General features: G+C 43.9%; 1 protein-coding gene across 1 annotated transcript; it reads left to right on the top strand.

Annotated features, from left to right (window-relative positions):
* Positions 1 to 523: 523 nt before the first annotated feature.
* mbtps1 (membrane-bound transcription factor peptidase, site 1) lies at positions 524 to 20,461 on the top strand. Its single transcript, XM_010883892.5, has 22 exons — positions 524 to 838; positions 5,616 to 6,146; positions 7,338 to 7,598; positions 8,949 to 9,167; positions 9,251 to 9,361; positions 9,460 to 9,686; positions 9,785 to 9,852; positions 9,968 to 10,070; positions 10,998 to 11,149; positions 12,065 to 12,226; positions 12,309 to 12,453; positions 12,552 to 12,740; positions 12,972 to 13,144; positions 13,314 to 13,429; positions 13,587 to 13,743; positions 14,509 to 14,633; positions 14,775 to 14,852; positions 17,472 to 17,612; positions 17,713 to 17,844; positions 19,064 to 19,190; positions 19,356 to 19,486; positions 19,672 to 20,461. The coding sequence occupies exons 2-22, from the start codon at positions 5,945 to 5,947 to the stop codon at positions 19,884 to 19,886; spliced, it is 3,234 nt and encodes a 1,077-aa protein (XP_010882194.1). The 5' UTR covers positions 524 to 838; positions 5,616 to 5,944; the 3' UTR covers positions 19,887 to 20,461.
* The last annotated feature ends 736 nt before the right edge of the window (positions 20,462 to 21,197 follow it).

The following is a 21,197-nucleotide window of genomic DNA, read 5'->3' as shown; positions in this document are numbered from 1 at the left end:
CATAAGTAGGCACTAAAGAGTTGTAGGAGCAAGTCCCTCACCACTTTTGAGAGAAAAGCAACCCGAGGCATAAGCCCAGAACCCCTGTTAGTACCCCCAAAAATGATTTGGGAAATTGTCAATGCACATTGCTTGAGTCAAGAATGATTTCGGAACGTCATGGGCGGTTATTGAGACAGTTCTTTGATTAGACACACTTCATTCGATTCTGAACAGAGGAGAATGATAAGCACTCCCTGTGAGAAGCTCTGCCTGTCCTCCCCCTGTCCAAAATGATTGGTGCTTCTAATGCAGGCCATAGACCAGTGCACTGGTGGCCCAGCCTAATCGAATCTGCCCATTAAATACAATATCTCTAATTAGAGCATGGGCAGCACCATTGAGGCCACATGCCAAGTAGTCAATTATAATTTGGTCTTACTTATGACCCGGTTGAAGTGGTGTTGTCTTCCTTACACCTTGGAAGGCCCACCCAGTTGATTACTTCAAGCGGTCGATGTACTCAATGGCGTTGCTCATGCATACACGCTTTACATCGAAATCCAGACGTCTATCCATCTCTATGGAACTGATTTTACGAAGAACGTAGCCTTACGTAGCGTCTCCATCTCACTCTGTTGTTGCTGAGTGTAGATTATGGTTAAAACCATCTGAACTGAACGAACGTCAGTGTTTTGCGGCTGTGAAGTTAACGTAGTTGCTTTTGTTTGAGCCCAAGCTAGCTAGCTACCTTAGCTAGCTAAGTTACCTTACTACAGTAGCTAGCAGGTTCAACCCCATAACATATTATATTAAAGTATATTATTTAGGGTTGCTTCAAGCGATTGGCAAGTCAAAGGTGAGTACAGTAGCTATATCTGTCAGACAGCTAAAAATATAGCTACTGAAAGCTACCAATATACTTGGTAACAACGCATGTGTGTACATTTTTAGGTTAGCTAACTTGCGTACAGTAGCTGAATAGGCTAGGCTTGTGACGTTAGCCAGCTGGATTTTTTATACAAGTCCTGTCGGTCAAAAGGATATTGCTAACACCGAAATAGACACTGACTGTAATTACTTATAGTTAGCTAATTCTTGCGAACCAGACAGGAATACTGATAACTACAGTACTGTAACACATAGCCTTTGAGCTAACTCTAGTAAATCGTGTCTGTACAGTCAAGTATATCAACATCTGGGAGCTGCTGTTAGCTGTATCGCTCTGGGATTATCGTGTTTTGTTATTAAAACTCGAGTGTTTTAGCTAGCTACAGTGCAGTCAGTATAGTAGTTCCAGTAGTTCACGTTGCTGAGTACTGTACACTGTAGATGTTTTGATATGTATCAAGCTTACCAGCTAACTAACTTGAGCTGACTTTTACTAAGATAAAACACATGGCATATATTACATCAACTTTTGGATCAAAATAGTCAGCATGTGGAACTGTCCAGATACAGGCCGCATTGACATCTAAACTTTGACGCTGCTGGTGTTATAATAGTGTCAAATTTGGGATTTTCTTTGTAAACATACACACATGTACAGATGTTAATGTGTGTGTGTGTGTGTGTGTGTGTGTGTGTGTGTGTGTGTGTGTGTGTGAATGTGTATATATATATATAAAATATTTTATGATTACATTCCACAAACAATCTCAGTGACTTATACAGCCTAAAGAAATACACTGCAAGGCTATGGCGATTGAGACGTTCTACGACATTCTCCTTTTTGTCCTTTTCTCAGTTGAACACGAGTACATTCAAACATCAATGCACATGTATTTTTTGTATGGCAAAGACCGTTAAGTTTTTCACATGGTTAAGATAGGAAAATAGAATAAAAAAGGTTAAATGAATGTATTGAATTTGCTAATACTGTAAATGTTCTAGGGGTGTGTCTGGACTAGGGCTGGGTGATATCAACAGAGTATTGGGATAAGTGGATCTAATTACCTCGATAGCAGTATATATCACAATAAATGTGTTAAAGGCTGAGTATAATTCCAGTGAATTTAAGAATTCTGCTAACTAAATTAGTGTAATTAACATTAAGAAGGACCTCAATAACGATATATATTGTTATCAAAGTATCTGGGTCCACTTATCATTATAGTGATTTTTGTTAATATCACCCATCCGTACTGTGGAATATATTACACTATCATATATTTTTTCCGTTATGTACCCATATTATGTTTTATAAACCAGTTGTTACGAATCCTGAATGGCTATAGTTTTAAAGCTTTTGTATTGGCGATGTACATTTTAGAAATACCAGTAAGGCATCTTGGTTTGTGATATATTGCCAATATACCACAGCTATGTATTGTGTAATTCCTAAGAAAAGCTCTTAACTGTGGTGTATTTTCCATGTACCACACCCTCTTGTGCATTACAGCTTAATTGTAAACAGGATGGTTTTAATGCTGATTGGTTGATTGTCCTGGTATGGTATATAACATCATATTTCATGGGTATGACATAACATCACTTTTTACTGCTCAAACTGCATTGGCAGTTTAATAATAGCAATAAGGAATCTGGGGGTTTGTGGCATATAGTCAATATACCACAGCTAAGTGCTGTGTAAGGCACTCTGCAGACCATGCTTTGTTGCATAATTATTCTGGTCAAATCCTAAATGCGTATTGGCTGCAAGCCGTTGAATAAGAGAACGTAATAATGGGTTGCACATCTCTTCACAATGTATCCACATTTTTACAGTGGCCATGCCCTTCTACTGCGATACAGATTTCTAAAGTGCTGTCATTGGCACCCATTTAAATTAGCCATAAAATGGCCTTGTTCATTCTTGAAAATGAAATGCCTTGACTATTTTCTTATTAGCTGAGACTGTTGTTTGAAGTGTCTTTTACATCATCTGTTGGGTGTATTGTTATCAACCTACTGCATAAAACTTAAAAATGTATCTTTTTATGTGCATGGTGTGTCACATGCTAACTTGATTGAAGACTGATAGGCAGAATAGTTAGCTCAGCTAACCCTTGCAAACATTCACTGGTTAAAGTTGAAGTAACTTTTGAATGCAATGAGTTGACTGGTGACAGAGGTATTCAAATCCATGAATACCCCTTACTTCCAGAGCCTGCTGGTTTTCTGTTATACCTCATCATTAAATGCACCCACCTGGTGTCCCAGGTCTAAATAAGTCCCTGATTAGAGGGTTGCAATGAAAAAATTGAGTGGAACTGGCCCCAAGGTCTGCAGTTGAGTTTGAGGGGACAATAACCTGATTACAGTGCTGTAAAGAAGTATTTGCCTGTGTCTGATGTTTTTACATTTCTTTGCCGCTGAATGTTATCAGATCTCCAGAACAGACTTCATATATATTGAATTGAATTGGAGTGACAAAATGGCAATTTTGATACTTGTTTAATTTAGAGGACATTATGCAACACAATATTGGGGGGGCACAATCTTTTGCATCTGGTGATTGTGTTAAACACCATGACGTCTTTTAAATGATGGCACAACACAGTAACAGGAACATATAAGCTTGAATTTTATTTTCTTCAGGCCTTGACGTAATCTGTAGAACCAGCCCAAAGTCATGTTTTTAAAACATGATTATTGTCCCAGTTTATTGGTTCCTGGAGCTGCTGTGATTGCCAGAGTATTGGTGTCGTTTTCTCATGACACAAGTGGCTCTAGTCTGGGTCTAACACTATTTTACAACCAGTAGACAGATTTCCAGCTGGAGCCGACAATTTGTTTACATACAGGTGTCCCTTAGTGTTTTTTTGTATTCTTGCCCACTGGTTCTTTCTTTCATGAGATCTCTCAGGATTTACATTTAATATTTGCTGTTGGTCATTTGGCTGACATTCCTGTCATGGCAACTCAGACTATTTGAGCTGTCACAGTATAGTGACATGCTGAAGTGCACATCAACAGATTATATTTTGTGCCTTTGTGCCTGAATTTGCATGTTTTGGCATTCCTCCAGATTTTATTGAAGACGTTTCTCATCCCGCAGCTATATAAATGCGTTGATGTCTTTCACTGCCATGTTTAGGGTTTTGCCTTTTAAAGCAATTTTGACATTTCATTGTAGGCAAATGTTAATCGGAGGATATGATGAGCATACGATGATTTGGAAACCGTATAGTCGCCAAAGCCTGTATGTGGTTGGGAATTGGGTAGGACTCTCCCGGACAGTCCTTTATTGGTTCAAATCTTATCTAGATGGCCGGAGTTACTTTGTCACCATCGGTAATCATGAATCTGATAGGGTAGTTATGACATGCAGAGTTCCCCAGGGATCGGTTCTCGGTCTGCTTCTGTTCAATCTCTATATGCTACCTCTGGGCCAAATTCTACAGAACAAGAACATTAACTACCATAGCTATGCCGATGATGCAAAAAAATTAAGAGCCCACTGCACCTTTTCTTTTCTTTCCTTTCCAAAAAAGTTGAAAAGGAAGGTTTTGAGTGAGGATTAGAAGCGTTCAATATGCAGTGGTCTTTTAATTTTTACCCTTCTGTTCCTCACTTAAAAACCTTCCTTTTTGACTTTTTTGGAAAGGAAAGAAAAAGGTGCAGTGGTCTCTTAACCTTTTCCGGAGCTGTATATGGCTCTGGAACCGTATGACAGCAGCTCAATAGACTCTGGATGAACCAAAATAGTCTACAATTAAACCAAGATAAAACAGAGATTATTGTGTTTGGCAACCATTCCAATTCCAGGCGCTCTTTATGTAGTATTAGTAAAGAGCTGGATTCTCAGGCTCTAAAAACCAGGGACCAAGTGTGTAATCTTGGTGTTTTGATAGAATCCGATCTCACATTTAACAGTCATATCAAAGCAGTCACCCAAACAGCGTTCTATCAAGTTAAAATATAGCTAGAATCAAGGGCTTGGTGTCCCAAAAAGACCAAGAGAAGCTCATTCATGCTTTAATCTCTAGTAGGGTTGACTACTGTAATAGCATCTTAAATGGACTACCCAAAAAGGCTGTAAAAAAGCTGCAGCTCATTCTGAATGCTGCTGCTAGAATGTTAACCAGGACCAAGAGAACCGAACACCTCACTCCGGTTCTTAAATCTTTGCACTGGCTTCCAGTCAGTTTCAGTGATGATTTTTGTTTATAAATCACTGAATGGTTTAGGCCCTGAATACATTTCTGATATGTTTGAAGAATATAAACCGAGCAAGGGCTCTTAGATCCATGAACACAGGTCAGCTAGTAGAGCCCTGAGTCCAAACTAAACATGGCGAAGCTGCGTTTAGCACTTATGCTGCACACAACTGGAATAAACTACCAGAAGATCTTAGACATGCCACAAATGTATACATTTTGAAATCCAGGTTAAAAACACTTGTTTTCACGCGCCTATGACAGAGCACTTAAACTTAACCACACTGTTTAGCCTTGAAACTTTTATAACTTCCTATGTTTTTATTGTATTTCTATTTTCTTATGATGATGTTGTTTTGATGTTTTCATTTGAGTATTTGTTTTTGTTATTGTATTTTTATATATTTTCTTTCTTTGTAAAGCACATTGAATTGCTTCTATGAATGAATTGTGCTATATAAATAAACTTGCTTGCTTGCATGTGTGACTTGATTGTGTCTTGTTAAAATCAAAATGTGTTTTTTTGTGTTCCAGGTATTTCTGGAAGAGATCTGTGGAGGAATTCTTAGCCTAACAATCCCCATCTTCATTGGTCGCGTGGGCCTCTTCAGTGTGTGCAAATGGATCCATTCATTGTTGCCTGGCTGAAGGACTGATCAACACAACTGACTACAAAGATGGAGAGAAAACGCAGAAAGAAATGAAAAAAAGCTCCAGCCACATGAAATGAGGGCATCTTCGACCACCGGACATGAACTGCTCTGTTGATGATTAACATAACTGTTCTTTTTCTGTCTTATGTTCACCAATATCTCCTGGTTGTTAGGCCTGCTCTGGGCTTGGAAAGATAAATACTATTTTTGATGGGTGGGGGACTGAAAAGGACTTCTTGGACCATGCCTATATGGCTGCCAGCACTAGTGGCCCTGCTATGTGGCGGCTTGCCTCTGGTGGGGTCAGAGGGCGGATATGAGGCTGAGTCCTCCAACACTGATGAGACCATCAGTTCTAACTGCTCAAGTCTCACTGTGAAACTGGAATTCTCCACCAAAATAGTGGAACATGGTAAGCTATCTAACTTCAGCTCACCCTGGAACACCACGGCTGAGTGTTAATTCTAAGGGCTGCCTTGGTGCCACTATCAATATGAAGTGGCAGAGAAGGTCCTAAGTCCATACTACACACCCTAACAGCACCTGGTCTGGTCAATATATGATTATTTATGAGTTGATTTTTGGGAGCTATTCTGACCTTTTAATTTTGGTTTGATGGTGTTTGTTGAGTGGTCAGTCATTGGTGGCAAGGCTAACATAACTTTAGCCTGACATGGTGGTTGCTGTCAAGATGCTCTGTACTATTCTGCCTGACAGGAGGTTCCCACATTAATCCTGTAGAGAAGTGCTGAGCTTTGGATCAACTGTATGATGGAGAGTACACGTTGGTTGTTGCCCAGGCCCCCAGACAAAATGCCTTCCTTGTAGTGTCAGGGCACCATGGCAGAATATTACATGATATTTTTAGTCCTCTTATTATTGGCCCGTTTATGAAGATGCCCTTTGTACCATAGCCATGTTTCTCTGTATTCCTACTGACCTAGAGATCAGTGCATAGTGAAGCAGAACAAGTTAAAATGCTTTGATTTGGAGAGGCAGACTTTATTTTTTATCTAAACAAAATGCCTGGTCTGGCCATTGCTAAACTGTGCAGGCACTGAAAAAAAAGCACTTCCTCGTAGTTTTTGAAAAAGATTATAAAGCCAGTTACATATGACATGGCTCAAATCTAAGTTTTCTCTAGTATAGTGTGTAGGTTACTTATTGTGATGTAATTTCTACTAAATGTCTGCCACATGGTCCGTGTCTAATTGTTTTCTCATTCAAGCACTATGCTCTGCGGGTGTGTGCAATTGTGCACTCATTTGGCTAAGTGAAAGTTCTTGTTCCCTAGTCCCATGAAGTGGTAGCAGATTCACTGTTAGTACAATGCTTTACTGTTGTCTTGTAATCCCAGGGAAATGCAGAACTGAAGGGTATCACTACCAACCCACAGTATTCACTTGGTAGATTCGTCTTCTAGAGACAAAGACAGTATTGCGTTGACTGTAAAATCAAACCCTGGGCTTCATGGGCAACTAACATCAATTAAGCAATTACAGCTTTACCTTTTAATGTCACATTCAACCTTCCAAATGCTATGCCCCACAGCTAGAAAGCAGGGCTGCCGTGGAGCTAATAATCCTATCCCCTCCTTTTCCAGAGTACATTGTGGCGTTTAATGGCTACTTCACAGCCAAGGCACGCAGCCACTTTATCAGCAGCGCTCTGAAGAACTCCGAGGCCGTGGACTGGCGCATCGTGCCCCGGGAGAACCCAGCCAGCGACTTCCCCAGTGACTTTGAGGTGGTGCAGATCCGCCAGGCCCCTCGTCACAGCTTGCTGACCCTGGAGGACCATCCGTACATCAAGCGAGTCACTCCACAGCGCAAGGTGTTCCGCACACTCAAGTATACACCTGACCGTGAGTCTCCGTTTGTGCCCGTTATATTAAATGTTTGGCACTTGCCAAATCTTTTTTTTGGGTTTTGTTGGTGTATTAATACGTGTGTGAAATCCGAATATTGCTCATTACAGAACAAGGAGTGAAACTTCACAGAACCCCATTGTTGATTTGTAGCGGCTACGTTAAGGCCAGGTTAACTTGTAGTCAGATAAATATAGATGATGTAGCGATAACAGACTCTTTAGTTAGGTCAGTGGGCTTTTGTTCCAGTGCTCCAGGCAGTTTGTTCTGTTCTGTGTTGCGTTAAGACATGTTAGATGTCATGCCAGACCTACCAACCCGCTGTATTATTCCAGGTGGGGGCTAGCAGAAAGCAGAGCTGTTTGTGCCTGGTGGTTGTTTGGAACTCCTTTCAGGACCTAGGATGGGATGAAAGAGTTGTGTGTCTGGGCACATTGAAAACCTCCTCCACCCCCATTGCTCCTCCACCCCTCCTCCACCTGATAGATCCTCCACCCCTCCTCCACCCCATAGATCCTCCACCCCATAGATCCTCCACCCCATAGATCCTCCACCCCATAGATCCTCCACCCCTCCTCCACCCCATAGATCCTCCACCCCTCCTCCACTACATGGTCTGCATCTCCTGTTTAGCGGCTGTTCACCACCATGTGGCAGTGTAAACCAACAGCAGTACAGATCACTGCTACCAATTTCATCATGTTTTAATTTAAAGAGGACATTGAAAATGAACTTGAAGGAAGGGGAGTGCACTCCAAATCCCACTGCTGTCCTTGTGCGATGTGTGTTTAAGCTTTTATTCCAACAACATTAATCAGACCGCAATGAACTCCACAGATTGACCTGCCGGACCCATTTAGAGGTGGTAATGATTATGATTAGGCAGCAATGGAATCATCATTACTTTAATTAAGTATCCATGTGTAATATGCTGACATTTTATAGAAAAGCCATCAGCATCTCTCCTTGTCCCAGCATTAGTGAGAAAGGTCTGACTTACTTCAGTTGGACCATTTCACATAATCACATCAGTGATGCTTGTTGATGGCCCACACCCATCTCACACTCTTGTCTGTGATTGTTGATGTGTTCTGTTTTCTCTTGAGTGCTTAGTCAGTTTGAACATAATTAAGGTCAGCAAGCTTGTGTGTTCTGTATAGAAATCTCAGAAACCTAGACAACATCAGAATGTATGTTAGGCCTTTTGGTATTCTGTATGTTATTCCTTGAAAAGGACAAGATTGCTTCCCTGAATGCGGAATAGATATATCTCATCCCAGTGTGTTGTGGGGATGAGAATGTGTTGCCCTCATGGCCTTCTGTGTTCTGACTGTGTTTGCCTCTCAGCACCGGACCCCGGGGTGCCCTGGAGCAACCACACCCGATGGACCCAGAAGTGGCAGTCCTGGCAGTCCTCGCGGCCTCTGCGACGGACCAGTCTGTCCCTGGCCTCTGGCTTCTGGCACGCCACCGGGCGCCACTCCAGCCGGAGGCTACTGAGGGCCATCCCCCGACACGTGGCCCAGATACTGCAGGCTGATGTTCTCTGGCAAATGGGACACACCGGTGAGGACCTTCAGACAGCAGAGGGCGCTGTGTTTGGCTGTTTGTGGGGAAATTATATACAAATTTGTTTTCTTTGTGAGTAGGTTCTGGGGTGAAGGTGGCTGTGTTTGACACCGGACTCAGTGAGAAACATCCACATTTTAAAAACGTGAAGGAGAGAACCAACTGGACCAATGAAAAGACACTTGATGACGGTAATATCACTTGTTGCTAAGTAAACCCGTATCCCCTAATTGTGCTTCAGTGATGTGGTCAGATATGCATCAATATGTTTGGTCTCCTTTCCCTCCAGGGCTGGGTCATGGTACCTTTGTTGCTGGGGTCATTGCCAGCATGAGAGAGTGTCAGGGCTTTGCCCCAGACTCTGAGCTTCACATCTTCAGAGTGTTCACCAACAATCAGGTGTCCTACACCTCCTGGTTCCTGGATGCCTTTAACTATGCCATTCTGAAGAAGATTGATGTCTTAAACCTCAGCATTGGCGGCCCTGACTTCATGGACCACCCCTTTGTAGACAAGGTGACTAGTAATCCCGAAGGCATTCAGACTGGAAGGCTGTTTTAGAAGTGCATCCCACCCTGAGTTTGGGCTGATGATGGTGTATGTTGGTGTTCCAGGTTTGGGAGCTGACAGCCAATAGAGTGATCATGGTCTCTGCCATTGGGAACGACGGACCACTGTATGGGTATGTTCTGACACTGAGGGGGCCACTATTGATTCCTCCATTATGTTTGTTTAAAAGAAAACTGGGATCAAAATCTTTGTGAAATAATCACTGGATGAATCCATGTGTATCCTAGCACCCTAAACAACCCCGCTGACCAGATGGATGTGATTGGTGTCGGTGGCATCGACTTTGAGGACAACATTGCCAGGTTCTCCTCCCGGGGGATGACTACTTGGGTATGTCTCACACTCAACCCTCCCGCACAAACCCAGAGTTTACACCCTTATCACAGGTCTGGCTCCGTGGATCCATGTTCCCCAACCTATCTGTCCCAGACAACTTATCACAGGTCTGGCTCAGTGGATCCATGTTCCCCAACCTATCTGTCCCAGACTACTTATCACAGGTCTGGCTCAGTGGATCCATGTTCCCCAACCTATCTGTCCCAGACTACTTATCACAGGTCTGGCTCAGTGGATCCATGTTCCCCAACCTATCTGTCCCAGACTACTTATCACAGGTCTGGCTCAGTGGATCCATGTTCCCCAACCTATCTGTCCCAGACTACTTATCACAGGTCTGGCTCAGTGGATCCATGTTCCCCAACCTATCTGTCCCAGACTACTTATCACAGGTCTGGCTCAGTGGATCCATGTTCCCCAACCTATCTGTCCCAGACTACTTATCACAGGTCTGGCTCAGTGGATCCATGTTCCCCAACCTATCTGTCCCAGACTACTTATCACAGGTCTGGCTCCGTGGATCCATGTTCCCCAACCTATCTGTCCCAGACTACTTATCACAGGTCTGGCTCAGTGGATCCATGTTCCCCAACCTATCTGTCCCAGACTACTTATCACAGGTCTGGCTCAGTGGATCCATGTTCCCCAACCTATCTGTCCCAGACTACTTATCACAGGTCTGGCTCAGTGGATCCATGTTCCCCAACCTATCTGTCCCAGACTACTTATCACAGGTCTGGCTCAGTGGATCCATACTCCTCCGCTGTCTCTGCCATTCAGCCTTTCGAAAACACTGTCCTAGCGGAGTGTAATGTGCTCTGCGTTCAGAATGGGACGCAGCATTATGACGCTTCATAGCCTGTGTCTCTCAGTCTTTCTGTACCGACACTATTTCCCATGATTCTCTGCCTGCTGTTCCAGGAGCTGCCGGGTGGATATGGCCGAGTAAAGCCAGACATTGTGACCTATGGCTCTGGGGTGAGAGGCTCCGGTATGAAAGAGGGCTGTCGTTCTCTCTCAGGAACCAGCGTAGCGTCACCTGTAGTGGCTGGAGCTGTGACCCTACTGGTCAGGTGAGATCTGTCCCCCACCACCTTTACTGGCAGTTAGTCACATATTCAAAACACTAAAAACGTTATTCGGTCCAGCTTTGCTGCCTGAGACCGCTTATGAAGCCCAAGGTCCCAGTTCCCATGATGCATGAGGAGGCGTTGTGTTTACATAACTAATGACTATGTCTGTTGAGGCTTGTTTTGTCTCCACCCCCCTTCCTGTCTGTCTTAACTTCCCTCATCCTGTTGCACCTACCTTCCTCCCTCATGCCCTTATCTCTCTTCCAGGAGACAAACACTCTGTCTACAGATGTCAGCCATCTGTAAATATTAGGCTACTAGTTAGCCACAGCCTGGTAGATAGAACTAGCAGCATGAAAGCATTGGATTGATAAGTAGGTCTGCTGCATTTAGTGATGGAGATGCTCTTTTTACTGCATTTCTCTAAGAGACCAATCAATCTAATGTGCATTTTCAACTGTCAGTCTGTGTATGTGTGTTGTCTGTTCAGCAAGTGGTTTGATAAGATAAATATCAGCAGCAATTATTGACATCTGTAGATCAAGGTGGTGGTAATGCCTTTATGCACAGACATGGATAGCATAACCATCAACTGGAATTACATTTTAATCACGTTATGAGAATCATGCTGTGTCATCTCACTGTCACTTGGGAAAAGAGTAACAGAAGTTATGTAGGTGTTGGTATTAAATCTACGGTTTCCTGAGTTGAAAATGCGTTAGAAACACGGTGATATTCAGATTTGTATTCAATATATTACAATTTAAGAAGAAATTTGCTATATCACCACACTGTGGTTGAACTTATATGCTAAGCGTTGCTAATGCTAAGGTTTGTCTTTACACTGAGTGTTGCATCCTTCACGGGGGACATGTTTTCTGTTGCCTGGTTAATCTGGTTGGATTCCTCCCACAGCACGGTGCTGAACAGAGAGCTGGTGAATCCTGCCAGCATGAAGCAGGCTCTGATCGCTTCGGCGCGGAGGCTCCCTGGAGTCAACATGTTTGAACAGGGCCACGGAAAACTGGACCTCATAAGAGCCTACCAGATCCTCAACAGCTACAAGCCCCAGGCCAGGTAGAACAACCACTCATCACTCACATGGTTCTGACCATGCCCAGTGATCCCGTTTCATAACCGGTTGTGATTGGACCCTCAGTCTCAGTCCCAGCTACATCGACCTGACGGAGTGTCCCTACATGTGGCCCTACTGCTCCCAGCCCATCTACTACGGGGGCATGCCCACCATTGTCAACGTCACCATCCTCAACGGCATGGGTGTGACTGGCAGGATTGTCGACAAGGTATTTTAGACCTCACGTCCGCATGGGCGTTTTGATGTGCTGTGTTTTTCATGGCGGTGTCCTCTCAGTGGTGAACACGCTCCTTTTACGCCCTTCAGCCCATCTGGCAGCCCTACCTACCACAGAACGGAGACCATATCGACGTGGCGGTATCCTATTCACCGGTCCTCTGGCCCTGGGCCGGCTACCTGGCCGTCTCCATCTCTGTCGCCAAGAAAGCAGCGTCATGGGAGGGGGTTGCCCAGGGTCATGTCATGGTTACGGTGGCCTCGCCTTCTGGGAATGACGTGAGTAACAGCCATTTGTTTCTGGAGTCTGAACTAGAACCGGAGAGCATGAACACAGGGAGCTTTTCTAATGGACTTTACGCCGGGCAGGATGTGGTTGAGGGGTGACAATAACAAATCAGTTGTTTAGTGTCTGTATGCGTGGTGTATTTGAATAATTATAGTGTGACTGGTTGTTCTTCTGACCGGGTCAAAGGTCAGTGTTCTGATCCTCATGGTTTTTCTTCTCAGTCGGAGGTGGGTGGGGAGATGACCTCTACAGTTAAGTTGCCAGTGAAGGTGAAGATAGTGGCCACTCCTCCTCGTAGTAAGAGGGTTCTGTGGGACCAGTACCACAACCTGCGCTACCCGCCAGGCTACTTCCCTCGAGACAACCTGCGCATGAAGAATGACCCGCTGGACTGGTGAGTCGTTCTGGGGCCACTCTATGCCTTTCTGTCGTTGTATAGTTCAAAGCTGCTTCAGGTGAGCTGTCTGTTTCAGTCAAACTTTTTGAACAACGGCTGAAGGTCTAAGATATGTAAGAGCCAGGCAAGGTTTTCTGAGTGTTGGTTCTGTCCGGGTCTTTTTAAGGAACGGAGATCACATTCACACAAACTTCAGGGACATGTACCAGCACCTGAGGAGTATGGGTTATTTTGTGGAGGTCCTGGGGGCTCCTATCACCTGTTTTGATGCTAGTCAATATGGTGAGAATACTTTCTTTTTGATCTTTGTCTATTGAGTGTGAGTGAACATTTCAGAGCAGGGTCCTCCAGAGGATTACATGAATAGGAGTTTCTGAATGCATTGCAGTCCTTAATGTTTTTCTGTGGTTGGTCTCTGCTAACATGTCTGTGTGTGTAGGGACTTTAATGATGGTGGACAGTGAAGAAGAGTACTTTCCGGAGGAGATAACCAAGCTGCGGAGGGACATCGATAAGGGACTGTCTCTCATTGTCTTCAGTGACTGGTACAACACCTCTGTCATGAGGAAAGTCAAATTCTACGATGAAAACACCAGGTAACTATTGAAACCCCACTGTGGAGCTTATCTAAATCGCTCCTTATTCCAATGTATCAGTGGGCAGGTAGGACATTGCCTCCACGCAGCCTGGGTCTATAAGGCTTGGCAGTAGCCATTCTCCTTACTGAATGGGTGATGAACAGCCAATAGGAGGGTTTCTGGAATCATTACTGATGGGAGGTGAACAGCCAATAGAAGGGTTTCTGGAATCATTACTGATGGGAGGTGAACAGCCAATAGAAGGGTTTCTGGAATCATTACTGATGGGAGGTGAACAGCCAATAGAAGGGTTTCTGGAATCATTACTGATGGGAGGAGAACAGCCAATAGAAGGGTTTCTGGAATCATCACTGATGGGAGGTGAACAGGCAATGGGAGGGTTTCTGGGATCATTACTGATGGGGGTTGGACAGCCAATGGGAGGGTTTCTGGGATCGTTATTGATGGGGGGTGAACAGCCAATGAGGAGGTTTCTGTGATCATTACTTTAGGTGCCACCTACTGTTTTTGTACCCTTGAGCAAGAAATGTAACTCACTCCAGCTGCCCCGGCCTCCCCTCTAACGGGTGCATTTCTGTGGGCATTGATAGGGTTTGGGGACCATATAAATGGCCATATCATGTAGACTAATATAATATATTCTATTTAATTATTCTGTGTAACAGGGCTGAAGTTGACCTTATTTAAATGATTGAGGAGACACTGGAGAATGTTTTAGCGTTGGCCTTTCCTATCCTCACGTTGTATGAATGCTCTCCTCAGGCAGTGGTGGATGCCGGACACAGGGGGCGCCAACGTACCAGCTCTGAATGACCTGATCTCCGTATGGGGGATGGCATTTAGTGATGGGCTTTTTGAGGGAGACTTCACCATGGCGGACCACGACAGTAAGAACACACGCACACTCGTTTCACACCGTTTCCCTCATCTTCTGATATGTTAGGTGTTCATTTAGGAATGAATGAGATAGATGAGCTGATTAATGGTGTGTTCATTTGGGTCATGTTTAAACCCCTCTTTCTCTTCAGTGTACTACGCATCAGGCTGCAGTATTGCAAAGTTTCCAGAAGATGGTATTGTGATTGCCAAGACCCTGAAAGATCAAGGTACAGCAAATACCCAGAAACACAACACACATACACTCACCTAAAGGATTATTAGGAACACCTGTTCAATTTCTCATTAATGCAATTATCTAATCAACCAATCACATAGCAGTTGCTTCAATGCATTTATGGGTGTGGTCCTGGTAAAGACAATCTCCTGAACTCCAAACTGAATGTCAGAATGGAAAGAAAGGTGATTTAAGCTATTTTGAGCGTGGCATGGTTGTTGGTGCCAGACGGGCCGGTCTGAGTATTTCACAATCTGCTAAGTTACTGGGATTTTCACGCACAACCATTTCTAGGGTTTACAAAGAATGGTGTGAAAAGGGAAAAACATCCAGTAAGCGGCAGTCCTGTGGGCGAAAATGCCTTGTTGATGCTAGAGTTCAGAGGAGAATGGACAACACGCACAACCTTGAGGCAGATACAACAGCAGAAGACCCCACCGGGTACCACTCATCTCCACTACAAATAGGAAAAAGAGGCTACAATTTGCACGAGCTCACCAAAATTTGACCGTTGAAGACTGGAAGAATGTTGCTACGGCCTACCTGAGCATTGTTTCTGACCATGTCCATCCCTTTATGACCACCATGTACCCATCCTCTGATGGCTACTTCCAGCAGGATAATGCACCATGTCACAAAGCTCGAATCATTTCGAATTGGTTTCTTGAACATGACAATGAGTTCACTGGTGGAATGGGAGCTTCGTGCCCTGGATGTGCATCCCACACATCTCCATCAACTGCAAGATGCTATCCTATCAATATGGGCCAACATTTCTAAAGAATGCTTTCAGCACCTTGTTGAATCAATGCCAAGTAGAATTAAGGCAGTTCTGAAGGCGAAAGGGGTTCAAACACAGTATTAGTATGGTGTTCCTAATAATCCTTTAGGTGAGTGTACAGTACAGGCCAAAGGTTTGGACACGCCTTCTCATTAAATGCGTTTCCTTTATTTTCATGACTACTTACATTGTAGATTCTCACTGAAGGCATCAAAACTAGGAATGAACAAATGTGGAATTATGTACTTAACAAAAAAGTTTGAAATAACTGAAAACATGTCTTATATTCTAGTTTCTTCAAAGGAGCTACCATTTGCTCTGATTACTGCTTTGCACACTCTTGGCATTCTCTTTATGAGCTTAAAGAGGTAGTCACCTGAAATGGTTTCCAACAGTCTTGAAGGAGTTCCCAGAGATGCTTAGCACTTGTTGGCCCTTTTGCCCTTCACTCTGCGGTCCAGCTCACCCCAAACCATCTAGATTGTGTTCAGGTCCGGTGACTGTGGAGGCCAGGTCATCTGGCGCAGCACTCCATCACTCTTCTTCTTGGTCAAATAGCCCTTACACAGCCTGGAGGTGTGTTTGGGGTCATTGTCCTGTTGGAAAAATACATGATGGTCCAACTAAACGCAAACCGGATGGGATGGCATGTCGCTGCACAATGCTGTGGTAGCCATGCTGGTTCAGTATGCCTTCAATTTTGAATAAATCCCCAACAGTGTCACCAGCAAAGCACCCCCACACCATCACACCACCTCCTCCTCCTCCATGCTTCATGGTGGGAACCAGGCATGTCGAATCCATCCGTTCACCTTTTCTGCGTCGCACAAAGACACGGCGGTTGGAACGAAAGATCTCAAATTTGGACTCATCAGACCAAAGCCCAGATTTCCACTGGTCTAATGTCCATTCCTTGTGTTTCTTGGCCCAAACAAATCTCTTCTGCTTGTTGCCTCTCCTTAGCAGTGGTTTCCTAGCAGCTACTTGACCATGAAGGCCTGATTCGCGCAGTCTCCTCTTAACAGTTGTTCTGTGTGTGCTGCTAGAACTCTGTGTGGCATTCAGCTCGTCTCTAATCTGAGCTGCTGTTAACCTGCGATTTCTGAGGCTGGTGACTCGGATGAACTTATCCTCAGCAGCAGAGGTGACTCTTGGTCTTCCTTTCCTGGGGTGGTCCTCATGTGAGCCAGTTTCGTTGTAGTGCTTGATAGTTTTTGCGACTGCACTTGGGTAAACATTCAAAGTTTATGCAATTTTCCAGACTGACATTTGTTAAAGTAATGATGGCACTCGTTTCTCTTTACTAAGCTGATTGGTTCTTGCCATAATATGAATTCTAACAGTTGTCCAATAGGACTGTCAGCTGTGTATCAACCTGACCTTTGCACAACACGACTGATGGTCCCAACCCCATTAATAAGGGAAAAAATTGCACCCTGATTAACCCTGACAAGGCACACCTGTGAAGTGAAAACCATTTCAGGTGACTACCTCATGAAGCTCATTGAAAGAACACTAAGGGTTTGCAGCGCTATCAAAAAAGCAAAGGTTGGTTACTTTGAGGAATCTAAAATATAAGACCTGTTTTCAGTTATTTCACACTTTTTTGTTAAGTACATAATTCCATATGTGTTCATTCATAGTTTTGATGCCTTGAGTGAGAATCTACAATGTAAATAGTCCAGAAAATAAAGAACACGCATTGAATGAGAAGGTGTGTCCAAACCTTTGGCCTGTACTGTATTACAACGGTTACAGATGTTTCTGTCTATTCTAGTCTCTCTCTCGTCTCGTCTCTCCATTGCATCCGGCCTCCTGTCTTGTTTTCAGGGCTGGAGGTGTTGAAGCAGGAGACTGCTGTTGTGGAGGGCGTTCCTATACTGGGACTGTACCAAACACCGTCTGAAGGAGGAGGTCGGATTGCCCTATACGGAGACTCAAACTGTATAGATGACAGTCACAGGCAGAAAGGTAACAGCATGTTTTAGAAAATAATTTCAGTGATCAGTTGGTTTGTAATTTCAGTGATCAGTTGGTTTGTGATTTTGACCGTTGTGTTTTCCACCCGTAGACTGTTTCTGGCTACTGGATGCTCTCCTGCAGTACACCTCCTACAGCATGACACCTCCCAGTCTCACCCACTCTAAGAGCAGGGTGGCTCCTCCCACTGTCACTGACCACCCCCTCCCAGAGAGGCTAGAAGGTGAGGACACTTACACTGTGTACCGGGGGAGACGGGACACAGATACTATGATTATAACATCCTTAGGGTGAGACAGGACACTCATACTGTGTTCATAACATTTAGAGCAGATATGTCACAAGGCATGTGGGCCAGATCTGGCTGATGACGCATTTATATCTGGCCCGTCCAATGATTTACCCTTGTCAATTAAGTTTGGCCTGCTTCCATAGAGACTGCAACGCGCTGCACTAGGAAGTACCTGCGGAACCTGCCAACATACTGGGTGCCAAACTGCATTGCGTTTATGCCCCTGAGATCCCAGACCAACCCACCCACCCACAGACACAAGCCAGCCTGTGTGCTGTATATATCATAATTACTTTTTAACCGCTTTACTTTGTTCCACTGGCTAAATCTTCTATCAGAACCGGCATTTCAATGTGTCTACGGCTACATGCTGATGCCACATTTTGGTTCTAATCTATGGTCATTTAGTCCACAAGAAAAAGTGGAGCCTTTTCAAAGGTTTTTCGATTAAGGGTTTAACAAAACAAATGACCGGGCTAGCCTTCTGAAGGAGTGCAGGAATCAGGACACAACGTAGTATAACATCTAAGTCAGCAGCTGAGTCCCATATATTTTTTTTTTCAATACAGCCCTGCGCACTTGATTTGTTTTAATGCTGGTGTCCCATTAATAGTGTACATTTGCTGCCCTCTGTCCTGGGCTAATAAAATGAAATCTACCTTTGTTTTTTAAAACATTAAAGTGAATCATCTTTCATGGACAGACTGCGTCTGCATCAACTGTACCGTACATCCTTCATGAACCAGGGGTTTGAATCAGAATGTGCATAATTATGTCCGGTGCTTTGGACAGATCCTGAATTGGCTGGTGTTAGCATGTAATGAATTTAGAAAAGGGAGGGGAGATTTGGCCTGTAGTTAGTTATTTTTAAAGAGAGAGGACTGGTCTTCTGGTTCTGATCTCATTGCTTAACACATGGACCCAGAAATGTATCAAACATCTGACCAAAACATCTGACCATTCTGTGTTGGGTTAATCACGACTAGCCAATCTTCTTTCTCAATAAATTCAAATGATTTAAAGACAATTTGTTAATCCCAGTTTAATTTTCAGTTTTTCCAATGTGTTATAACCGCAGCAATCACTCTGGAATATTCAGCTCAGCACTTTAAGCTTTACTCGCTAATATTGTCATTCCTCCCCTCGGCAGGCAATCATCTATATCGCTACTCAAAGGTATTGGAGGCTCATCTGGGAGACCCTAAACCCCGGCCACTCCCTGCCTGCCCCCACCTGTCATGGTCCAAACCACAGCCACTTAATGAGACAGCACCCAGGTGTGTTCAAATCTCTTAAATAATCTACCCAATCCCAGAATTGTTATTCTGTTGTTTTATTTTCATTGGCCTTTCCTCTTATTTTTCTATCTAACATGCAATAGCATTCACCGCTTCTCCACATTAAGTGGCCTAATGCCATCAATTGCTTTACTTGTTACACAGCAACCTTTGGAAGCACCAGAAGCTGCTGTCTATTGACATGGACAAAGTAGTGCTACCCAACATCAGAAACTACAAGCCCCAGGTCCGGCCTTTGTCCCCTGGGGAGAGTGGAGCTTGGGACATCCCTGGAGGTGATTGCATAGTCATATTCGCTCAATTGCAAATCTGTCAGATTTACTATACACTGAGTCAGTTTGAAAATCTCCACTTTCGACTGTTTTAATATTTCAAAGTTCAGTGTTTCATTCAGTCTAGTCATTTTGGCAACAGTGCTGCTACCCCCTGAATCTATGTAACCCTGATGTCCCCTTCCCAGGTATAATGCCTGGCCGATACAACCAGGAAGTGGGCCAGACCATCCCCATGTTTGCCTTTCTGGGAGCCATGGTTGTGCTGTCCTTTTTTGTGGTGCAACTCACAAAATCCAAGAGCAAGCCCAAACGACGAAAACCCAGAGTCAAACGGCCAACTTACCTACAGCAGCAACAGCAACAACAGCTGTCCCCAGCAGGCAAGAGCCCCGCCGTGTGAGATGGTCTGCCCCACCGGGACGGAACGTTGGGCCGCAGCTTCCAAGGCCGTGAACTCTGCAGGCATGCCTACGTTGCAGTGCTAAAACTGGGTTCTTCTGACATCCAGTCAGGACTGTTGGATGAACAATATTAGTGGGCACTTGGTTTGACTTTTGACAAATACAGCCTACAAATCCTGTCAAGGACGTTTGCCCTAGGACCTTGTCCCTCTCGCCTCAAAAGAGCTTTTCATTCCACTGACCAAATGTAGTTTGATTGAAATGCGTCTGTCCAGTTTTTGTATTTATTGAATCTGTACATCATCCTCCGATTGGCCTTTCTTGTGTGTTATTATTATTTTTTAAGTCGGATTAGGTGAACTGGACTGAATTTGTCCTCAGATCTTTATTTGGGACTTTATCTATTTGTTCAGGCGATTATGGGTAGTGTAATTGATTGTTTGTTTTTATATTTTGTATAATGAGCTCTGATGAAACGTTCTGTTAATATCTACCCTGATTTAACTGCCAGTGTTATTTCATTGACAGTCTTTTCAAACAGTATCTCATCAATAAAAAAAAAGCTTAAACCTTCTTTTTTTTTATTGTTGCGATGTGTGTTACAGCTTTCCAAATACTTTTGCATTGATCATAACATGCAGTACCTTAATCTTAATTTTTTACATGTTTTCAATCTTTCCAAAGTATTCCTATATCCTAGAGGACCCACACCATCTATTTGCTGTCTACTGCCTAGTCTTCAAATGAAGGGAAAGATGGGCTCCATCTGAAATTATGTAATAATAGGTGGTGTTCATCTATCCAATCATTTGAGACGGCAGTAGATGGCCAACAGGTGACGTGTCTCATCTTTGACGTTAGAGCACTTTTGAACATCTGTGGCAGCTGATTTAACAAGACGGACGGCTGTGTTGTGGATCTGGCAGCATGATTGAGTGGTTTACAAACTCAACTGATAAGATGGCTGTAATGTTAAGTGGCAATTATTGTTCTATGTTAAGAGAATTTATCCTAAAGTAAGCCACAGTCATACCCGTCCAGTCATACCCCTCCACACTCACACCACCCCACAGTCATACCCCTCCTGTTTGTTCATCTCTATTGGTGTTAGAAACTCCTAAATTGGATGAAGTGGTTTTTGTAACAGCCAGCGATGCTGGATATGCTAATATTCCCCATCCCACTGTAGCCTGCCTCAAATCCCATCAGAGTAGTTGACTGAGCACCAGTCTCCTGGTCTCCCACTCAGCTGCCCTCTTGTTGTGAAGTGGGTTAATTCCATTAAAGGTGATGGAGCGGCTGGGCGGTCC

Source organism: Esox lucius, chromosome 19 (assembly GCF_011004845.1).
Source record: "Esox lucius isolate fEsoLuc1 chromosome 19, fEsoLuc1.pri, whole genome shotgun sequence".
NCBI lineage: Eukaryota > Metazoa > Chordata > Actinopteri > Esociformes > Esocidae > Esox > Esox lucius.
Note: the sequence above shows the minus strand (reverse complement) of the source record. Positions and strands in the feature narration are given on the sequence as shown.